Source organism: Rissa tridactyla, chromosome Z, assembly GCF_028500815.1.
Source record: "Rissa tridactyla isolate bRisTri1 chromosome Z, bRisTri1.patW.cur.20221130, whole genome shotgun sequence".
NCBI classification, from domain to species: domain Eukaryota; kingdom Metazoa; phylum Chordata; class Aves; order Charadriiformes; family Laridae; genus Rissa; species Rissa tridactyla.
This window is the reverse complement of record NC_071497.1, coordinates 60,780,186-60,799,224: the sequence shown is the minus strand read 5'-3', so window position 1 is coordinate 60,799,224 and position 19,039 is coordinate 60,780,186. Positions and strand designations below refer to the sequence as shown.

The following is a 19,039-nucleotide window of genomic DNA, read 5'->3' as shown; positions in this document are numbered from 1 at the left end:
ATCCAGCCACTACAGGTACCTCTCTCCCTCAAACACCTGGCTAGCACATAAAAGTTTAAAAGAAGACACTGCTAATATCTTTGTAGAGTTTCCCATATATTCATAAGAGAGCTAAAACTCTTATCTATGGGCAATACTTCTATACCTTCCTCAGTTTACCCACAGTGTCAAAAAATAGCCCTGATTGGAGAAGTGGCTTCTCCTTGATGCTGCTCTTTGCTCAGTTTGGTTTTTATGTGCTAGTCCGGAAGGAGGGGGTGAGGAAAGAAAAAAAAAACAACATCTTTTTTCATTAGAGTACAGACAGGAGATAGTGTAATCAAGCAAAGATAAAATATTTTGCTCAAAATAGCAATAGCTCTTGATGACTGATTTTCAAGTCTCACCTCCGTCCCTGGGAAGGTAATGGAGCAATTCGTTCTGGATGTCATATCCAAGCACGTTCAAGAGCAGGAAGTTATTGGAAGTGTTCAGCATGGATTTACCAAGGGTAAATTATGCTTGACCAATCTCATAGCCTTCTATGATGTTATAGCTGGTTGGCTGGATGAGGGCAGAGCAGCAGATGTCACCTACCTTGACTTCAGCAAGGCTTTTGACACTGTCTCTCATAACATTCTCCTTAGGAAACTGAGGAAATGTGGACTAGACGAAGGGACAGTGAGGTGGATTGAGAGCCGGCTGTGTGACAGGACTCAGAGGGTTGTGATTAATGGAGCAGGGTCGAGTTGGAGGCCTGTAACCAATGGTGTCCCCCAGGGGTCAATACTTGGACCAGTGTTGTTTAACATTCATCAACGACCTAGACAAGGGGACAGAGTGTATCCTCAGCAAGTTCGCTGATGATACCAAGCTGGGTGGGGTGGCTGACACCCCAGAGGGCCGTGCTGCCATCCAGCGTGACCTGGACAGGCTGGAGAGCGGAGCAGAGAAGAACCTAATGAGGTTCAACAAGGACAAGTGTAGGGTCCTGCACCTGGGGAGGAAGAATGTCAGGCACCAGTATAGGTTAGGGGTGGACCTGCTGGAAAGCAGCTCTGAAGAAAAGGATCTGGGGGTCTTGGTAGACAGCAAATTATCCATGAGCAAGCAATGTGCCCTTGTCGCCAAGAGGGCCAATGGAATTCTGGACTGCATAGGGAAGAGTGTGTCCATCAGGTCAAGGGAGGTCATTCTCCCCCTCTACTCTGCACTGGTGAGGCCACAACTGAAATACCGTGTCCAGTTCTGGGCTCCCCAGTTCAAGAGAGATAGGGAACTACTAGAGAGAGTCCAGCGTAGGGCAACAAAGATGATTGAGGGATTGGAGCATCTTCCATAATTGTGAGGAAAGGCTGAGAGAGCTGGACTCTTCAGCCTGGAGAAGGGAAGGCTGAGGGGAGACCTTATTAATGTTTACAAGTATCTAAAGGGTGGGTTTAAGGAGGATGGAGCCAGACTCTTTTCAGTGATTCCCAGTAACAGGACGAGGGGTAACGGGCACAAGCTGGAACACAGGAAGTTCCGATCAAATATGAGAAAAAAACTTCTTTACGGTGAGGGTGACAGAGCAGTGGAACAGGCTGCCCAGGGAGGTTGTGGAGTCCCCTTCTCTGGAGACTTTCAAGACCCGCCTGGATGCAGTCCTGAGTAATGTGCTCTCTAGGCAATCCTGCTTCAGCAGGGGAGTTGGACTAGATGACCTCTAGAGGTCCCTTCCAACTCTGAAAAAAAATTCTGTAAAATTCCATAAAATTCTGTAAGTTAGGAAATAGTTTTACTGCTTTAACAGAACATGTCAGGAGTTGTACTACTACACTACTGATCTTAGTTTAGAAACTAAGATAAGAAAATACAAACCTGGAAAGCTATCCAGAATGGTTTAAATTACACAAAACATGGTCTTTTTTTTTTTTTTCCCCACTGCAGTGTATCAGTTGGGCTAACAAGAGATCACATACTTTTAGATAAGCCTGTCTCTTAAAGAGTCTTAATATTTTAAATGTAATTTTGAATGAATTTTCAGTAATAAAACTCAGTATCTCTGATGCAGAGATATAAAAGTCTTAGAAAGATTTTAGCCGTTTAATGAAAAATCTCCATATAGGTCACGGCAAATTTACAAATAGGTTTCATCTAGCAAGTGAAGTGCAATAACTCCCTCCTTTCAAAATTTTTTACTAAAGATAATATGCAAATAAAAATAGGAAAACAATGTTAAAGCAACGTAAGAGATCTGAGCTGAATTTCATAGCTGCTGTAAATACAATATTCAGTGGTAGGAGCACTATTTTCTTGCTCACTCCTAGCTTGTGTTTGAGTGATAAAAAGCAGAAATCTTCAGCGTATTTTTCATTTCCTTGGACATTAAAGCTGTGGCAACTAACTAGGTGTATTATATTCTTTGCTGGGTAGAATTGCACCTCTTAGAGTCAGCAAAGGTGGAGACAAAAAGTTGTGAAAATAAATTGAAAGAAATTCTACAAGTAGCACTGATACACAGGTTTGTTCCTTATGTGACCTATAGGAAAAGCACGCAAGAAAAATATTCTTGGAATTATTCTGAATGAGGGACATTTATTAGCATTTGAACGGGCTTTCTCCCTCCCTCTCTGTTCTTCCCCATCGAGGAACGAGTTCTCAGTACCACGTGCTTTAGGCAGCTGTAGAGCTTTATCCGCATACAGGCTATGCAATTATTCTGTTTATGCTAGCTGACTCGATTTTTGAACTTAACAAATTTCTCACATTTTATGGTTCCTGGAAAACATGTCAGATGTGAGTGGTATCACTTTACAAATCCATGAGTTTGCTGCAGGGAAAACCACATCATCTTCTGTTTGTCTGCAACAATGTTGATGAACAATGAAAGATCTTAATAAGCAGTAAAAATTGTTTGTTGTAAAAAAGAAAAGAGAAGAGGAAAATCAGAGGAGTAATCATATCAGAAGAGAACCATTTAAATCAGTGTGTTAAATTGTAATGAGTAAAAACTAAGTAGTTGACAGTAAAACCCGTGTAATTTAAAAGTAGATCCCCAAGGCAGCTTGCTGTGTAATTGGTGAGAAGGACTGTGTGGGATATTGTCTTGGACAAGAAACCCTGAGTGTTTAGGGAGTTTTCAGTAAACAGGACATTATAGTAGGAGGTGTCAGTGACAAAACGCAGCCTCTGGAGCTGGACGCCTGTTTCCAGTTAAGTGTTGTTCTGTGGGAAAGAAAGCAGGCTCCCACAGCATGTGTTGGCAGCATCTTTTCCTGTCAGTGGTACCCCTGGCTTCTGTACCACTGTATCCCCGTCTAGCAGGTACACAGGGTCCAAGGGAAGGTCCACACTCACTGGAGTATAAACGGACTGAATGGACTTTTGTGTCTGGCTGAAACAGAGACTTCAAAGGTTTGGTTTTAGGATCTTAATCTGCTTCCTGTATTGCTGATGGTGCTTGCTCATTCCTCTTTATAAGCCAAAAATTTCAATTTTTTATATATATATATATGTGAAAAAAAGAACACTATTAGGACCCAATAGTGATAAAATATTTATAGATAATCTGACTCTAAAAGTCTATTCAATTATTTTCCTTTTCTGTGTTCAGGCTTTTGAGGGAAGCAGCAGTGTCCTGCCTGCCATCTCTAGCTGAGTCGAAGGGACGAACATGGCAAGCTGTTGTGAGCAGGCTGCAAGCCCTGCGGGAGGATGGGCTGGGAGAGGCCTGTGCCCAGGCCCTGTAGCACCATCTCTGCTGCTGCCTGGGTACACGCTGCTCCATCCACAAGCATGAAAAAACGTTATCTGAGAACTTCCCAAGGATTGCTGCCTCTATTATGTAATGATGCATCACAAAAACCCCCGAAGACCCCAAATTCCTAACACAAACCCCCAAACTGATCTAACAAAGGCAAGCCCAGTGACTTTTCCAGGCCTATTATGGAATGAAGGTGAATTTTACTCAGTGACATTCATTTTGATTTTGATGAGGAACACCAAGCCAGATTTTCATTGTAGGTCGATTTTATCAGCTCTGACCTTGAGCTGTGTGCAGGGCATTTGAGCTTAGTGCCATGCTTTAAATGTCACACCTTGCATTTGAGGAGAGGGGCTTGTTTGTGGTGCTACGGGCACTGCTACAATAAGGCTGGTAGCACAAAGATAAGAAAAATTATTCCCCAAAACTTTGCTGAACCTTTTTACGGGTTCTGTTTAAAATAATCCCACCGACTTTTCCAACACAATTCCAATACTTTTTCACCTTTCCAAGTCCACGTTTGTTTAGAGGGCTAATCAGTATTTCACAGTTCAGCATGATGTTCAGATCTGGTTCCTAATGGTCTCTTCCCCCAAAAGCCAAATTAAAACAGCCGTACCTAGTTGTTTTAATGCTCTCTAGTGTTAACTTGGATTATAGCATGTTATTTGTTCAGTTTCTCCAGCACTAGTACCTATCACTAAACCATTTCTATACCACTTGCAAAACGCCAAATGCAATGAAAAAGCACTCAGGTGGGTCATTAATTTTAAATGTGTGAGAGGTTCGTTTTTTGATTTGCTCAGCATCTTGCAAGATCAAGCGGTGATCAGATAAAAAAAGATCAAGATGATCAATAGAAAAAGGCCTTACCCAGGAATTTACTTAAATATTGCACCCAGCACACCAGGTCCTTCTCTTTCCTCCCCTGGCTCGTGGAGAGCTCTGGTGTGAAGCCATAGCTGGTGATCTACTAGCTGGCTTGCACTCTTTTTCCATTGCTGGATCCTGTCTCAAGTAGGCAGAGATCCAGTGCCCTGATCTGGTTTGCCTGATGCAAAACATCGTGAACACACGTTGCAGCCATGCTCACATTTCTGGGTAGGAGTCAACTAAATAGGGAAACAGGGCTAACAGCCAGCGGACCATACTTTGTCTGCAGTCAAGCAGCAGTGAGCAGGTTGTAAGGCAGATGCATGCTTGGCGTTAACTGGTAAAATGCCTCTAGTGTGAATGTGCCAATCCCTGCAAAATCCTTGTCATGCTAAATGAAGCAAACCTTCCCCTGTGAAATAAATTATACTAATGACAGGCAGTATTTGAGGTGTTTTGCCGATAGGGATGACACTGATTACAAATCTTGCCCCTGCCAATATTGCCACAACATGAAGCTGGCATATCTGGAACATTAGCAAGCTTTCAAATGCATGTTTAGTGCCTGACACCTTCTCATCTCCAAATGTTATTTGGTACATGTTTGTTAGCTTGCTTCATACAGAAAATTATGCTGCTTAGCCCCAACATTACGAAAAAAAAGAAAGAATGAGGTGGAGGAGAATGCATGCGTGAAACAGCATGTAACATCGATGGGTTTCATTTCTTTTGGTCAGATTTTGACTCCTTGCCCTTCCCCTTGAAACAAGCCATTCATTTTCTTACCCATCTAGCAGTGCAAGGGTGCATCAAGCATGAAGAGATGGTTAGCTTTTCCTGTTAGCTAAAGCATGTCGGTCTAAATTGTGGTACGTTTCTTGTTCAGTTTCCTCAAAAAGGCTACCACATTGTGCTTTGCTGCATGGCCATGCTCAGCAGTTATAACCTGTTTTGCAAGTGCTGTTTGTGCCTGAGATTGGCTCCGTAGACTGCTGCTGCTTGAGCATCAAATACAGCATCAAATTTGCCATCAAATACAGCAGCAAAAGCAGACACTGAGAACTGTAGCCTGTTCCAACTAACTGGTTGCAAAGATATGCCAAATTCAGTAAGACCTGAGGTGCCATTGCCTTGGTATGAGACTCCCCCAGTCACATATCAGTTTGTGTGTTTTTGCAATCCGATCAGGCTGAAGCCTCAACAAAATACTAACAGAAAGCAAAGGTGTGACACTAGCTGTGGGAGCTTAAAAGAAGGAATAACTGTTAATGCTCCCCTTGCTATGAAAAGGTGATATTTGCTGTATGTTTTAGCAACTATTATGCTATGTGGCAATTGACTTGTCATTCACATCTGCATATGTAGCAGAAACATGCATTTGCAGGCTAGCAAAAAGCTTGCTAGAGTACTTGCAATGCATCAATGTAAGTAGGATGCCTATGCATGTATCATTGAACGGTTTGGGTTGGAAGGACCTTTAAAGATTGTCTAGTCCAACCTCCTGCAATGAGCAGGGACATCTTCAACTAGATCAGGTTGCTCAGAGCCCCGTCCAACCTGACCTTGAATGTTTCCAGGGATGGGGCATCTACCACCTCTCTGGGCAACCTTTCCAGTGTCTCGTCACCCTCATTGTAAAAAATCTCTTCCTTATATCTAGTCTGAATCTACCCTCTTTCAGTTTAAAGCCATTGACACTTGTCCTACTGCTACAGACCCTAGCAAAAAGTTTGTCCCCATCTTTCTTATAAGCCCCTTTTAAGTACTGAAAGGCTGCAATAAGGTCTCCATGGAGCCTTCTCCTCTCCAGGCTGAACAACCCCAACTCTCTCAGCCTGTCCTCGTAGGAGAGGTGCTCCAGCCCTCTGATCATTTTTGTGGCCCTCCTCTGGACTCACTGCGATAGGTCCATGTCTTTCCTGTGCTGAGGGCCCCAAAGCTGGATGCAGTACCCCAGGTGGGGTCTCACCAGAGCAGAGTAGAGGGGCAGAATCACCTCCCTCAACCTGCTGGCAACACTTCTCCTGATGCAGCCCAGGATACGGTTGGCTTTCTGGGCTGTGAATGCATGTTGTCAGCTCATATCCAGCTTTTCATCCACCAGTGCCCCTAAGTCCTTCTGTTCAGGGCTGCTCTCAATCCCTTCATCCCCCAGCCTGTATTGATACTGGGGGTTGCCCTGACCCAGGTGCAGGACCCTGCACTTGGCCTTGGTGAATCTCATGAGGTTTACACAGGGCCACTTCTCAAGCCTGTCAAGCGTTGCATTTTCAAACATACTTAGGCAACATACTTTCCAAATGCAGCTTCAGCACTTCAGCTAGTTACCAAGAAGTCTGATTAGCTTTGTGAGTCCTTTTTATTTGAGTTCTGTTGTAACTGACTTTCCTTTTTTTCTTTTTTGTGTTTTCTTTTTTTTTTTTTCATTTGCATGCAGGTCAGAACCATCAGCAAACAACTTCAGCAGTGTGCGTGGCAGAGCTGTGACACTGGTTTACAAACGTGCATAAAGTCTTTTTTAGGCATTCTTATTCAGGATCTTTGTTGATGTTCTTAGCCACAAGGATAAACAGCTGTGTTCAGCCCGCTCATTTTTTCACCCTACAAGGTAGGAAGAAGTTGCTCATTTGCAAATGTTCTTGAGCACACAGAGGTTACAAGGGAAACAACCCAACCACAGAGAAAAAAGAAGTAAATAATCGCTGTGATTGCCAAGCTGTTTCTCACGTACATTTTCTTCCCTCCTAGCAGGTAATACTGCCCCTTGCAAAGCAGACTAGTGGTCTCTTTTGGCTACCTAAAAATAAACCACTATCACGGAAACAAAATATCACGACATTGAAACACATCTCAACTATGTAATAGATCTAAAAACAGTCTCCCAGCCTGTAACTACAGGAAGCACAGAGGTAATTTTTTCTGCCAGCAAGAAGCAGGTAATCATAATTTTAAGATGCATTTGGATTTTGTTGAAAACCAAAAGCACCCCTAATATGGTACTAGACAAAATGAGAATGTAACAATATGTCTTATTAACATTGGTGGGGTTTTAGCCTTGCAAACTACATATACATATATTTTTAGTGCTTGTGTACTTAGAAAGTGGCAAATACTTGAGAACAAAAATCTAGAGAGACCCTGGTAATACAATACTTAATTGTCCTTAAGTCCACTAAGGAACAGAAAAAAACCAACAAGAGATCATGGTTAGAAAGAAGTTTTTCACTGTCACACTGTATGTGGAAAGATTAGGTTTCTTATCACTACTGCTGGACTGAAGACAGCTTTTATCAGTTGCTGTACGTCTTGGCAGATTCCTATGGCAAATCCTACATTAACCAAATTCCTACTTAATTTGATTTCCATTTTCGTACAGTTCTATTACCTACATGCTAGTTTCTAAAACCGAATTCCTGTTATTTGGCTTTAGCATCCCTTGTAAAAGAATGCTATACAGAATGAAGTCAGCTATCGGGCTCTACACCACAGCAATTTTAGTAGATGTGGACACAATGTAAAATATAAGAAACATCCAGACTTGTCAGGGATAAAGAATATTTTCAAGTCCTAAACATGTGCATGATGATTAATCATATGCAGAAAGGCACACGTTTGCAAACTACATAGCAAGATGATGAACATTTTTTCTTTTTCAGTATAGTTTCTGGAGAGCCATTCAACATTGATTAATTATGAAATAAAATTTCACAATTTCTTTGTGAAATTGTCAAAAATACCACATTCCTAAGCAAGATGCTTAGCATACACTAATAGTATGAACAATAAAAGGCAATTCTAGCTGCCGAGAATTATATCCCCTGACACATTCCACTGATCAGCACCTGATTTTCAGTTGCTCACATTCCTAAAACCATACAGACTGTTTTGAAGTAGAATATATAAAAATGTAAAATAAACCATTGTAGTGTCCAAGATGCAAAATAATGCTAAGAAAACAAAGTTTACAGATAATTCCAGAAATAATGACAAATGGGAAAAAAAACCAAAAACACCTAGAAAGATATTTTCATTTTCTTCAGGAAGTGCTGGATAGATGGAGTGGTTCCATAAGTAAGAATTTAATCAACCTGATACAGCTCAAAATCCTAAAATGGAATTTCATAAAACTCCTGCAATAAACTGAACTAACAATGCAAAGGATTTGTCTGAAAAAAAGGAGTTTATTTGAAAAACACACAACAACTATTATTGAGAAATTACTTTTCCCCTCTACATTAATTTATTTACATATACTATATATATATATTTATACATATACAGAGTTATAATTTGAATTGTGCATTACTATAATGAATCCATAAAACTATGTACTGTACAACAACTTGGCTTAAGGTTTTGCATTTCTTGGATATAATACAGTCTTTTTTTTGTCTGAAATTGTCTAAAAATTAAGCACACGTAAGACACGCTATCTCAATGCATTGCTAGTAATTTCCTGTAGACACTGTTATTCACATTAGTAGAGCATGTAGCCCTTCTACTAGTGGTAGACACTGACTGGCCACTGCTGTTACTACTGTTAGGATCGAAAGTCTTTTTACAGTTGAAGAGACTGAAAAGTTGTCTCTGATACTGAGAAGAAGCATAGTAGTAAATAAAGGGGTCAATGCAACAGCTCACACTGCTGATACAAACACAGAGTAGATAGGCAAAGTAGAGATACTCTAAGCTGTTGTCATAAGAAAAATGGATATAATGAATTAATAGAAGGACATTTGTTGGTCCAAAACAAATAACAAAAACAGAAAAAACAGCCACACACAAGAGCAAGGCGCGGGTCTTCTTATTTTGTTTTGCAACAAGGGTAGAAGAACTAAGACATCGAATGATACACACGTAACAGACAGTAGAAATTATAAACGGCACTACAAAAAACACAGAAGAGAAGATGGAGAAGAAGTGGAGGTAATAGCCGTGAAGTTCAGATTCTCTTAGCACATCGTGGCAAGTAGTTATATTTAACTTGGGTATTTCCATCGTTTGCTCTCTGATGAGAAAAGGTATAACCCCAGTTACTGCTACAAGCCATATGATGAAACAAGTCAGCGAGGCACGCGTTAACGTACGCCACCCAAGAGACTGCATGGGATACACCACTGCTAAGAAGCGATCGAAGCTTATGCTCGTCATAAGCATTATTGAACAGTACATGTTACAGTAGAAGGCAGCAGTGACGAAACGGCACATTTGAGGTCCAAAAACCCAGTCATTTCCAGAAAAGTGATAAGCAATCTTAAAGGGAAGCACGCTTACAAACAGGACATCTGCAAGGGCCAAATTCAGCATGTATACTACAGCTGGCTTTTCAATTTTCATTTTTTTCAGGAACACGAGTATCGCTGTAATGTTCAGAGGGAGACTCAGCACAAGCACTAAGGTGTAAACTGAAGGAACAAAACGCGTCAGCCACGGACTGGTGAGGTATCTTGCTGTTTGCACTGACACCGTTCGTTGTTCACGTAGGAACGATCCAGTCTGATTGGTGGCTCCTGATCCAACTTCCAAGTCACCTTCAATATCACCTTCAGTAGGTATACGGTCATCCTCGTGTACAAAAGACATCACAAAACTTCTGATGCGTGGCCAGCTGCTGTTATATGGGGAGGCTGAAAAATAAGAAAGTATTGAGATTAATAAGCAAATATTTACATGCTATGGGGAAGAGAAAACATCTGTCAAAAAGGAAAGCTAAGATCGTATCAGCAACACAAAATAATAAGGTTAATTCCTGATTCAAAGCGCAGACTGTCCACGGATGTTAGTCCAGCCCTTTTTATTTTAGTTCATTTTACAAGTTTGGGTAAAATGTCCTCCTTGATCTCCCATGTCTTAGCATGGAAGCTTTTTATGGTAGGGAGTCTATTTGTGCTTAAGGACCTAATCTCATCTATGGTCTCTGGGCTACTTCAACACAAATACAACCATAAATTGCCACTCTTGAACTGTCTTTGACAGACTCTTCATAGAGTTTGTAAGAAATGAGGTGCTGGGATAAATACTAGTATTCATACACAAAATTCCCATTAGAAGTACTTGTCACCAAAATACCAGAAAGTGAAGGTGCAATTAAAACATCAAGTTATTGGAGTATTTCTGTGTGCGTTGGAGATATCTTAGTCAACCTAATGGCCCCCGTCAAGACAGATGGCAGAAGTGTGCATGCGGTCTTCAAGGCAGATGCGGATCAACCTTTTGCTTGTATCAGACTGGTAGCCACAGCTTGCACTGAAACACTTCCCCAGTTCTACTTCTCCTACCCCACAGCACGTATCATGGAGGACACCATGTGTCCAGTGTGCCCTTGGGGCACTGCTGAAACCTGCCACTAGCGTTCCCTCTGCAGCTGTGTCTTCTACAGTGGGTTTCAGTGGCTGTGACTGAGAAGAAAAGCGTCAGGACAGGGTATCTCTGCTTTCTGAATGTAGCAAGATATTTTAGACATTATTTCAGAAAAGTTGTTTGTATGGGGACTTATTTCGGAAGACTGTCTTTTTCAGCTTCGGCTTAATCTACTTAAGTGTAGGGTAATTCGAACGTATTATGGGCAGGCGGAAGTGAGAGAGTTACTACTCCTTAAGTAATCATGCTTGAATCCTAGACAACTAAAATAAAAACTGAAGGTGTGTTAGCTTAAATCAGTGAGCTGAAAGTACACAGGCATGATTCACTGATCTAAGATGCTACTCGTTAGAAGCAATTATTTGTTCTACAGTAATTCAAAGCATTTTTTTTTATGCAGATAAGAACAAAAGCATCTGAAGGAGGCAGATGGCAGAGAGGAGTGGCTACAGCTTTAATCAGGCAGTTACCTCCCTTTGTGCGCAGGCTGTGCGAGAAGGGCACTGCACCTGGCTTTAATTTTGGTGAAATTCAGACTTGAATGTGTGGGGAGATCAGAGGATGGTATGGTAGGGAATTTCGGGAATTTTTTTAAAGCTGCTGCGTTGTATGTATCATGCTGTGTCACAGCAACATTCTGGGGGCAGAGCGGACAAAAGAGGGGAAGTGTTTTCGTATGCAAAGTGACTAGATTGCAACCTCTGCAGGCCAGAAAAAACGATGCTGGATGAGAATTTCAACCTGGGAGCTTGTTGCATAGACTGCAGTAGAACAATTTAGTACTTTTACTGAAACACAAATTTACACAAGTATGTGAGATTCAGTGTTTGCACAGAAGGGAATGAAAACAATTTATATGAGGGTCTATTCTGCTGTCTAAAACAAAACACTAACAAAAGGCAAAACTATAGATCCTTAATCTTTAACCCTACTTTAAAAGTTTAGTCCAAGCAGTTGGATGACTCAAGGAGTCAGCCCCTAGTTCAGCAGTTCAGGTGCAGCACAAGTTAAATTTTTCAGCCTGCGGCTGACATCAAATAGGTGATTTCCAGTACTTAACAATCATTGCAATGGAAATCTGTCACAACTGACACCATCGGTATTCATTCCTTTTGGGATGACTGCAATTTCACTCGAATGAAAAAACCCTAATTTCTCATGCCCAGAGGCCTGTCTCCATGGTTGACATCAGTAAGAGTGATGAAAAATCTTGAACAGTACCTCTGGTATCTCCCATACATAAAAGTTTTATGACTTCAAGACTTTGAATGCAGTGAATATGTTTTTTCCACTGTCATTTCTAAAATATTAAATTTCTGAAACAGAAGACAATGATGATCCTAGTCCCTGAAGGTCTACATGTCCTTCTTGATTTCTCCAACACTGAAGAACAGTGTGGAGAACCAAATTAAGAGACGACATTTTTTCTTGGTTTTGGGGAACAAAGGTATAAATGAACTTGATGAGAGGGAGTGTAAACCTGTGTCTGAAGTCAGGAACTGAACTACCAAGATGACCTCTGCACGATGTGGTAACTGAGGTGCTTCCAGCAAATACCTCTCTCATCCCAGTATCTCTGAACTTTGAAGGGCTTTGCCTGCGCTGCCTCACCTGAGCTACCACTGCTGCAGTCCCTCACTTTCTGCAGACTAGCGAGCAAACCAGTCAGACCCACTGACCCTTAATGATTGCGGTTAAGTCACTTAATGTGGAAGCCCTTGGTGGTAACCTGACCCATTTCTTGTCAGTGATTCCTAACTTACAACGATATGAAAATATGCTAAAGGAAAAAAATGATGATTGGGACAGTTACCTTTTATCAACTACCGACCTTTGTCGTAGCTATTACTTATAGTTACTTGAACATTACTAATAATTTTAATTATATCTGAATTCTTGGAGCTAACTTATTTACAGCTTGCTTAGATTAAAGGATTTATTAGAGTCTGCATTAGTCCATTATCAAACTTTTCTAAAAGTAGAATCCTATTACAATAATTCATAACAAAAACATTCCATAAATAATTTTAGCTTAGTTAAAATTCTCTGGGATAATACTTTAACTTAGTGAAAACTATGTGTTCTTTGTATAAGCTTGATGCTGTTAGCAACACCTCCATGCTGTGTCCTGTGCTCCGTCCATGTCCCCACCTTGAACTCGGATGACATGAGGTACTACTTGAAAGCCAGATCTATGGAAAAATGCAATGAGACCTCAAACTTGCTATTTCTTTGCACTTGATAATATAGAGAGTGGGTATTTAAACTATCTGGATGAAATTCAGTTTTATTTTAATTTAAAAGATTGATAGCCACATATCAGTTTATTTCCTTTGCAAAGCTGCTTGTATGTTTGTATGACACAGTGTCTGTGTATTACTAGAACAAACAATAGCGCACTTCATGCTTTCTGAAACAGAAAGGAAGATAGTTACTGCCCTGAGGTTCTGGATTCCTTTTGTGTCAGTGTTTATTTGAAAATGCCAGTGATAGGAGATTTATACACAGAAGAGGATGAAATGATGTCATATTAATTGAAAAGATCTTAATGAACCTTGACAATAAACACAGGGGTCGGTAATGGGAAACAGGCATTACCTACAAGCTGGGATAGTACAAGACATCCAATACAGTAGTTCTACAGAAAAGATTTTAAAACTACTCTTACATAGCTACAGCTATACCAGAATCTGTCAGATGTTCCTTTCCAGCTGTTTTAAAGCTGTAGACATCACTTGTCTAAAACGTTTCACTACAGCTTAAGTGATTTTTAATAATGCAAATAATCTGTTAGGAAAAGAGAGGTAAAGCTTGTATAATGATCATAAATGTTCAGTCATCCTATTATCCTATTTTAGCTAGGTTGTCATCCATCCTTTTGGAAGAGGTCAAACCTGGTGGATTGCTATTTTTATGACTAACAGTATTCTCATTGCTGATACAAGAGAGTTAGCAGCTGTATCAAAGTACTTGTAAAATTTAAATAGCTATGAAAGAACAGGACTAAGAAACTAAGAACAAAGAAAGAGCAGGATAAAGCATTGAGGTTTTATCCTTGTGGTGTGCAGTCAGGACACTGAACAATATACATATAGTCTCTTCATTGCTTCCAATAAGGAATTCGAAAGGCAAAAATTAGGTAGAATCAGTGCAATACTCAAATTGCCTGAAGTTTTCTTTTACTGCCTGTGGTCTTTGTGCTGATTCTCCAACAAGGACATAGAGAAATGATGTTGAAAGCTCAGTAAGTTTGGGATGTTTAACTATTCATACTGTGCTGTTTTCCATCAAGTACTACATATTGTTGGTCTCATGATCACCATATGTATTTTCTTCTTACCCTGAAAGCCAGTGGTTTTGGTTTTTGTTTTTTGTGTTTTTTTTTTTTTTAACACAGAGCTATGTTATAATTTTCTTTTACATCTCTTTTCATATGCAAAGGGCTACTATGCATACTGTTCTGTGAAAGGAGAAGTAGAGACCAAAAAATACAACAGCTTCAACCAATCTTAAAAAGCACTCTTGTGCTCCACAAGAAAATTTCAAACTATTTGTGTGGACCCATAAATCTGGACAGCATGTTACAAGCTGGCAATGCCCATGTCCCAAGGGATATCTTTGTGAGGTGGAAAACTAAAGAATAGGCTCCTACACAAGCCAATTAAATATGTTCCCAATTTACTGCTAGACAACAATCAATACCAATTTCTGGGCATTACTGATGATAGCTGAACCCGTACCGCTGGCTTATAACAAAAAGTCGGTTTCTCTTATCTCCTCATTGTATAATCCTCAGTGATAAGCATCTAGAATCTAAATTACTCAGTGGCCCATAAGTACAGTGGCCAAGGTACTCACAAGCAGAATGTGAGATGCATGACAGACAAGGTAAGACACAATCTTCTATGACAGATAACAATTATTTGCATTTGTAAAAATAAACACCGTATTGTCTTTAAAACATCTTCTTTAGCCCACATCTCTGTTTATACAGAATTCATTATTTTATTACACAAGCAATGTAGTAGTGATTTGAATGCATTTTCCTGAAGTGTTGTTTTCTTGCAACCAGATGTCTGCTCCTTTTTGCTTGCCTTTCTCAGTCTCCTTCACCACATGTGCTGCCTTCAAGCAATGATAACATCTCTCTATCTGGCTATCAGTGTCCCAACGCAGGGAAGTCCAGGCAGGTTGAGACCTCAGCCAGCCACCTCGGCAGCACCTAGCGACAACCCACTGCCAAGCTCTTGCTTTTTCACCTGCCCGCAGGAGCAGCACAGGCCAGTAACATGGTAACTGCGGATGCTGAAGGACCAAGTGAAAAGCAGGGGAGAAGCCGCAGGTGCAAGGGCGGAGCAGAGCTGGGGATACAGCAGTGCATGGGTGATGGGAATTGTGGTGGAAACAGGGAAGGTACTCTGGGACAGGGGGGAAATTATATTATTACAGTGGGAGCCAGCACAAGGAGAGCAGAAGACGTGTTCAGACAGCCAGGCTTTATTAGTTCTACTGCGCATGAAGTAACTTGCTTTGAATTTTTTGTTCAATGATGTAATACAGTAACTATTTCAATCATTATTTCCTAAGGAAGCAGCAAATAAATAGTGTAATTCAGGGTGCTTTTTAATGAAGACTATAATTGCAAAAGGCAGGAAAACAAGTTTGAATGTTTCCATAAACTGGAAGAATAGCACCCAACAGTACAATCTTTTTTCTAGAATTAACTTGTATAGTTTGTCTTTTACACCGCCACCACTTCCCATGCTTTTTTTTAAATAAGGACATTTTCCTTAGACTTCCAATACGGACATGACTGTGATCTCTTCAAGGACACTTATCTTTGCGCCAAAAAGTTGTTCAGCCAAAATTATTTGCCCCTTCTGATACGTCTCCTCCCAGCATCATTACAAACAATAGCTCTGTCCCCTTTCAGCCTTCATTTTAGCCATCAAATAATGCCATGCTCTGAAATTGTTCCTCAAATCAGCCCTTTTCTGTACATAGAGCTTGAACTGAGTCTTTCCAGCAGGCATCTCATGGGGATGAGTTATTTGAACCCCAGCACTGTGATCACTATGTGATTCAAAAAAATGTTAAACTGAATTTTACAGAAAAAAACATTGTAATCTCTAAATGCATAATCTTGCCCTTTGTACTGTTGTACCCCTACCAGAAACTGGAAGGTTACATGCATGCATGTCTTCTCTTACCTCCCTTCTCTCAGCATCTGCATTGTCTGACAAGCTCTGAGCTAGACGGATCCATGGTCTCACCAGTTATAGCACTGCTATTAGTACTATTTCTAATTGAATAACCATGAAGATCATCTACATGGGGTGGCTATTCTAAACTATTCTGTGTTGGTAGGTCTTCCAAACTTTGCACGACCTACAAATTCAGCTGGCACTCTATCTTCTGAAGTTGTTAACGAAAGTCAATGCTAGTTTTTTAAGGAAGTCCACCAGCATGTCTCGCCAGCCTGGTCACTTCTTTCCATCGTAACTTGCGATTGCCTGGCTGTCTCCTTAGAGATGGGATAACTGTAAACCTTTCTTCACCATCAATAACCATACCCGTGGCATTGCGTCTTTCTCAGATCTATGTCATTTCCTTTATCAAAAAAAAAAAATAGTTCTCAAAAAGTATCTGTCAGACTTTGCCTTGCCCAGGCTACCTTTATGTTGTGGCCTGTTCTCTTGCCGCTGCTATGAGAACAAGCCTGGAGCAGCGTTTCACAGAGCGCCAACGGAAACTCCATCCTAAGCGCCAGTTAAAACTTCAAAGCAGGAGCCTCTTGACCTGGCTACGTGCAGCCCCACGGCGCTGTGGGCTAACGCGTGTTTTCTTCATTTATTCCCCTCTGCCAAGGCGCACGGCGGTGCCGCAGCTCGCCGGGGGTCCGGGCTCCTCGCTCGGCGCACCCCGGGCCGCCCGGACACCGCTTCCCGGGGGACCCCACCCGCGACGGGAGCGCTCAGCCCGCCCTCTCCTCCCCTCCCCTCCCGACCCCCGTCAGCCTCCCCGTCGGCGGCGACTCACCGGGGCGGGCGGTGGCGGCGGCGGCGGGCGGCGGGCAGCCCAGCAGCGTCAGGGCGCAGAGCAGCGCGGCCAGCGCCCCCGGCCCCATGGCCGCCGAGCCGGGGCGGGGAAGGGGGTGGGGGGGCGCGGAGAGCTCCCTCCGCTACTCCGTCCGTCCGTCCGTCCGTCCGTCCGTCCGGCGCAGGGGGACGCGAGCGCAGCCGAGGCGCGGCGGCTGGCCACCGCCGGGAGGATGAGGAAGGGCCGCTCCAGGGCCGCCGAGGCTTCCTCCGGCGGCGGGGGAGAGAACGGGGGGGGGCGACCGCCTTCCTGCCGCGCCGCCCCGGCGGAGAGGGGGGGCTCCGAGCTGCCCCGCCGCGGGGGCGGGGAGGACAGCCGGGCCTCGGAGGGCAGGGCAGAGCGTCCCGCCCCCGCAGCACAGCAGCCCGGCCAGCAGGCGCCCCCCGCCCCGCCGAAAACGGCAGCGGAAAGCGGCGGCGCCCAGCTGGGAAATGGGGATGGGGTCGTGGGCTCGGGCAGGGCGAGAAGGCAGGAGGTGCGGAAGAAAGGGCCTTTCTCAAGGAATCAGTCCGAGCGGAGTTTGCCGAATTGTCTTTGTGCAGTCCAAATTGGTAGTGCCCCACGGGAGCACAGTTACACGGCCAGTAGAAATCGTTGTGTTACTCATAAATGAAAGATCACACTCCTTCAGAAAAGCTCCTTAATTCATAGATTTCCTTTGTATAAAGTAGACAGCATCAAGCTTGTATTGCATGGGTTCAGTAGGCTGACTGCTTTACAAATACAGGACAACCCAAAAGCGATTCATTACCCACCTTTGCCATCCTCGTGTCTGTTGTTGCAAGACCCCAGAGGAACTGGTGCCACTCCTGAGCTCCAGTGGCACGTGCCTTGGCTGGGAGCAAAGCTCGTTCCGTGCTTCAGAGCTGCTCGTGAATCAAGACCTGGTTGAACTGAAACCTACGTGAAATCTGTAGAGGAGGATATTTTGCTAAATTCAGAGCTATTATTTAGGCTCCTTTTTTTGAAAATACTTACTCCACTGGTGGTTTGAGTGGTCTGTATTTCTTAGGCCTATAACACAGTCAAAAGCTTTACAAGTAGGCACTCTGGTTTGCTAGGGTATGCTGTTCCATTCTCAACTGTATATCCTTCTGTTTACAGTAATACAGACAAAAAAAGTGTCTGTGTGTAAGCTCCATTTAGAATTTTTTCGTATGTATGAAGTGCCTTTATTATTGCAGAAGCACCAAGGGGAAATCATGTCTGACTAATCTGATAGCCTTCTACGATGGCATGACTGGATGGATAGATGAGGGGAGGGCGGTGGATGTCTACCTTGACTTCAGCAAGGCATTCAACACGGTCTCCCACAGCATCCTCATAGGGAAGCTTATGAAGTGTGGGTTAGATGAATGGACAGTGGGGTGGACAGAAAACTGGTTGAAAGACAGAGCTCAGAGGGTCGTGATTAGGGGCACAGAGTCTAGTTGGAGGTCAGTGACAAGTACTGTTCCCCAGGCGTCAGTACTGGGTCCAGTCCTCTTCAATATATCCATCAATTACCTCGATGAAGGGATAGAGTGCACCCTCAGCAAGTTTGCTGGTGACACAAAGCTGGGAGGGGTGGCTGACACAGCAGAAGGCTGTGCTGCCATACAGAGAGAGACCTGGACAGGTTGGATATTTGGGCAGAGAGGAACCTTATGAAATTCAACAAGGGCAAGTGTAGGGTGCTGCACCTGGGGAGGAGTAACCCCATGCACCAGTACAGGTTGGGGACTGACCTGCTGGAGAGCGGCTCTGTGGAAAGAGACCTGGGAGTCCTGGTGGACAACAGGATGACCATGAGCCAGCAATGTGCCCTTGTGGCCAAGAAGGCCAATAGCATCAAGAAGAGTGTGGCCAGCAGGTGGAGGGAGGTCATCCTCCCCCTCTACTCTGCCTTGGTGAGGCCACACCTGGAGTACTGTGTCCAGTTCTGGGCTCCCCAGTTCAAGAAGGGCAGGGAACTGCTGGGAAGGGTGCAGCAAAGGGCTACCA

General features: G+C 42.9%; 1 protein-coding gene across 1 annotated transcript; it reads right to left on the bottom strand.

The window, feature by feature from the left end:
• Window positions 1–8,770: 8,770 nt before the first annotated feature.
• Window positions 8,771–17,301, bottom strand: F2R (coagulation factor II thrombin receptor). The gene is made up of 2 exons (XM_054186698.1): window positions 16,997–17,301; window positions 8,771–10,224 (listed from the first exon to the last, which is right to left on the bottom strand). The coding sequence occupies exons 1-2, from the start codon at window positions 17,082–17,084 to the stop codon at window positions 9,032–9,034; spliced, it is 1,281 nt and encodes a 426-aa protein (XP_054042673.1). The 5' UTR covers window positions 17,085–17,301; the 3' UTR covers window positions 8,771–9,031.
• Window positions 17,302–19,039: the final 1,738 nt, after the last annotated feature.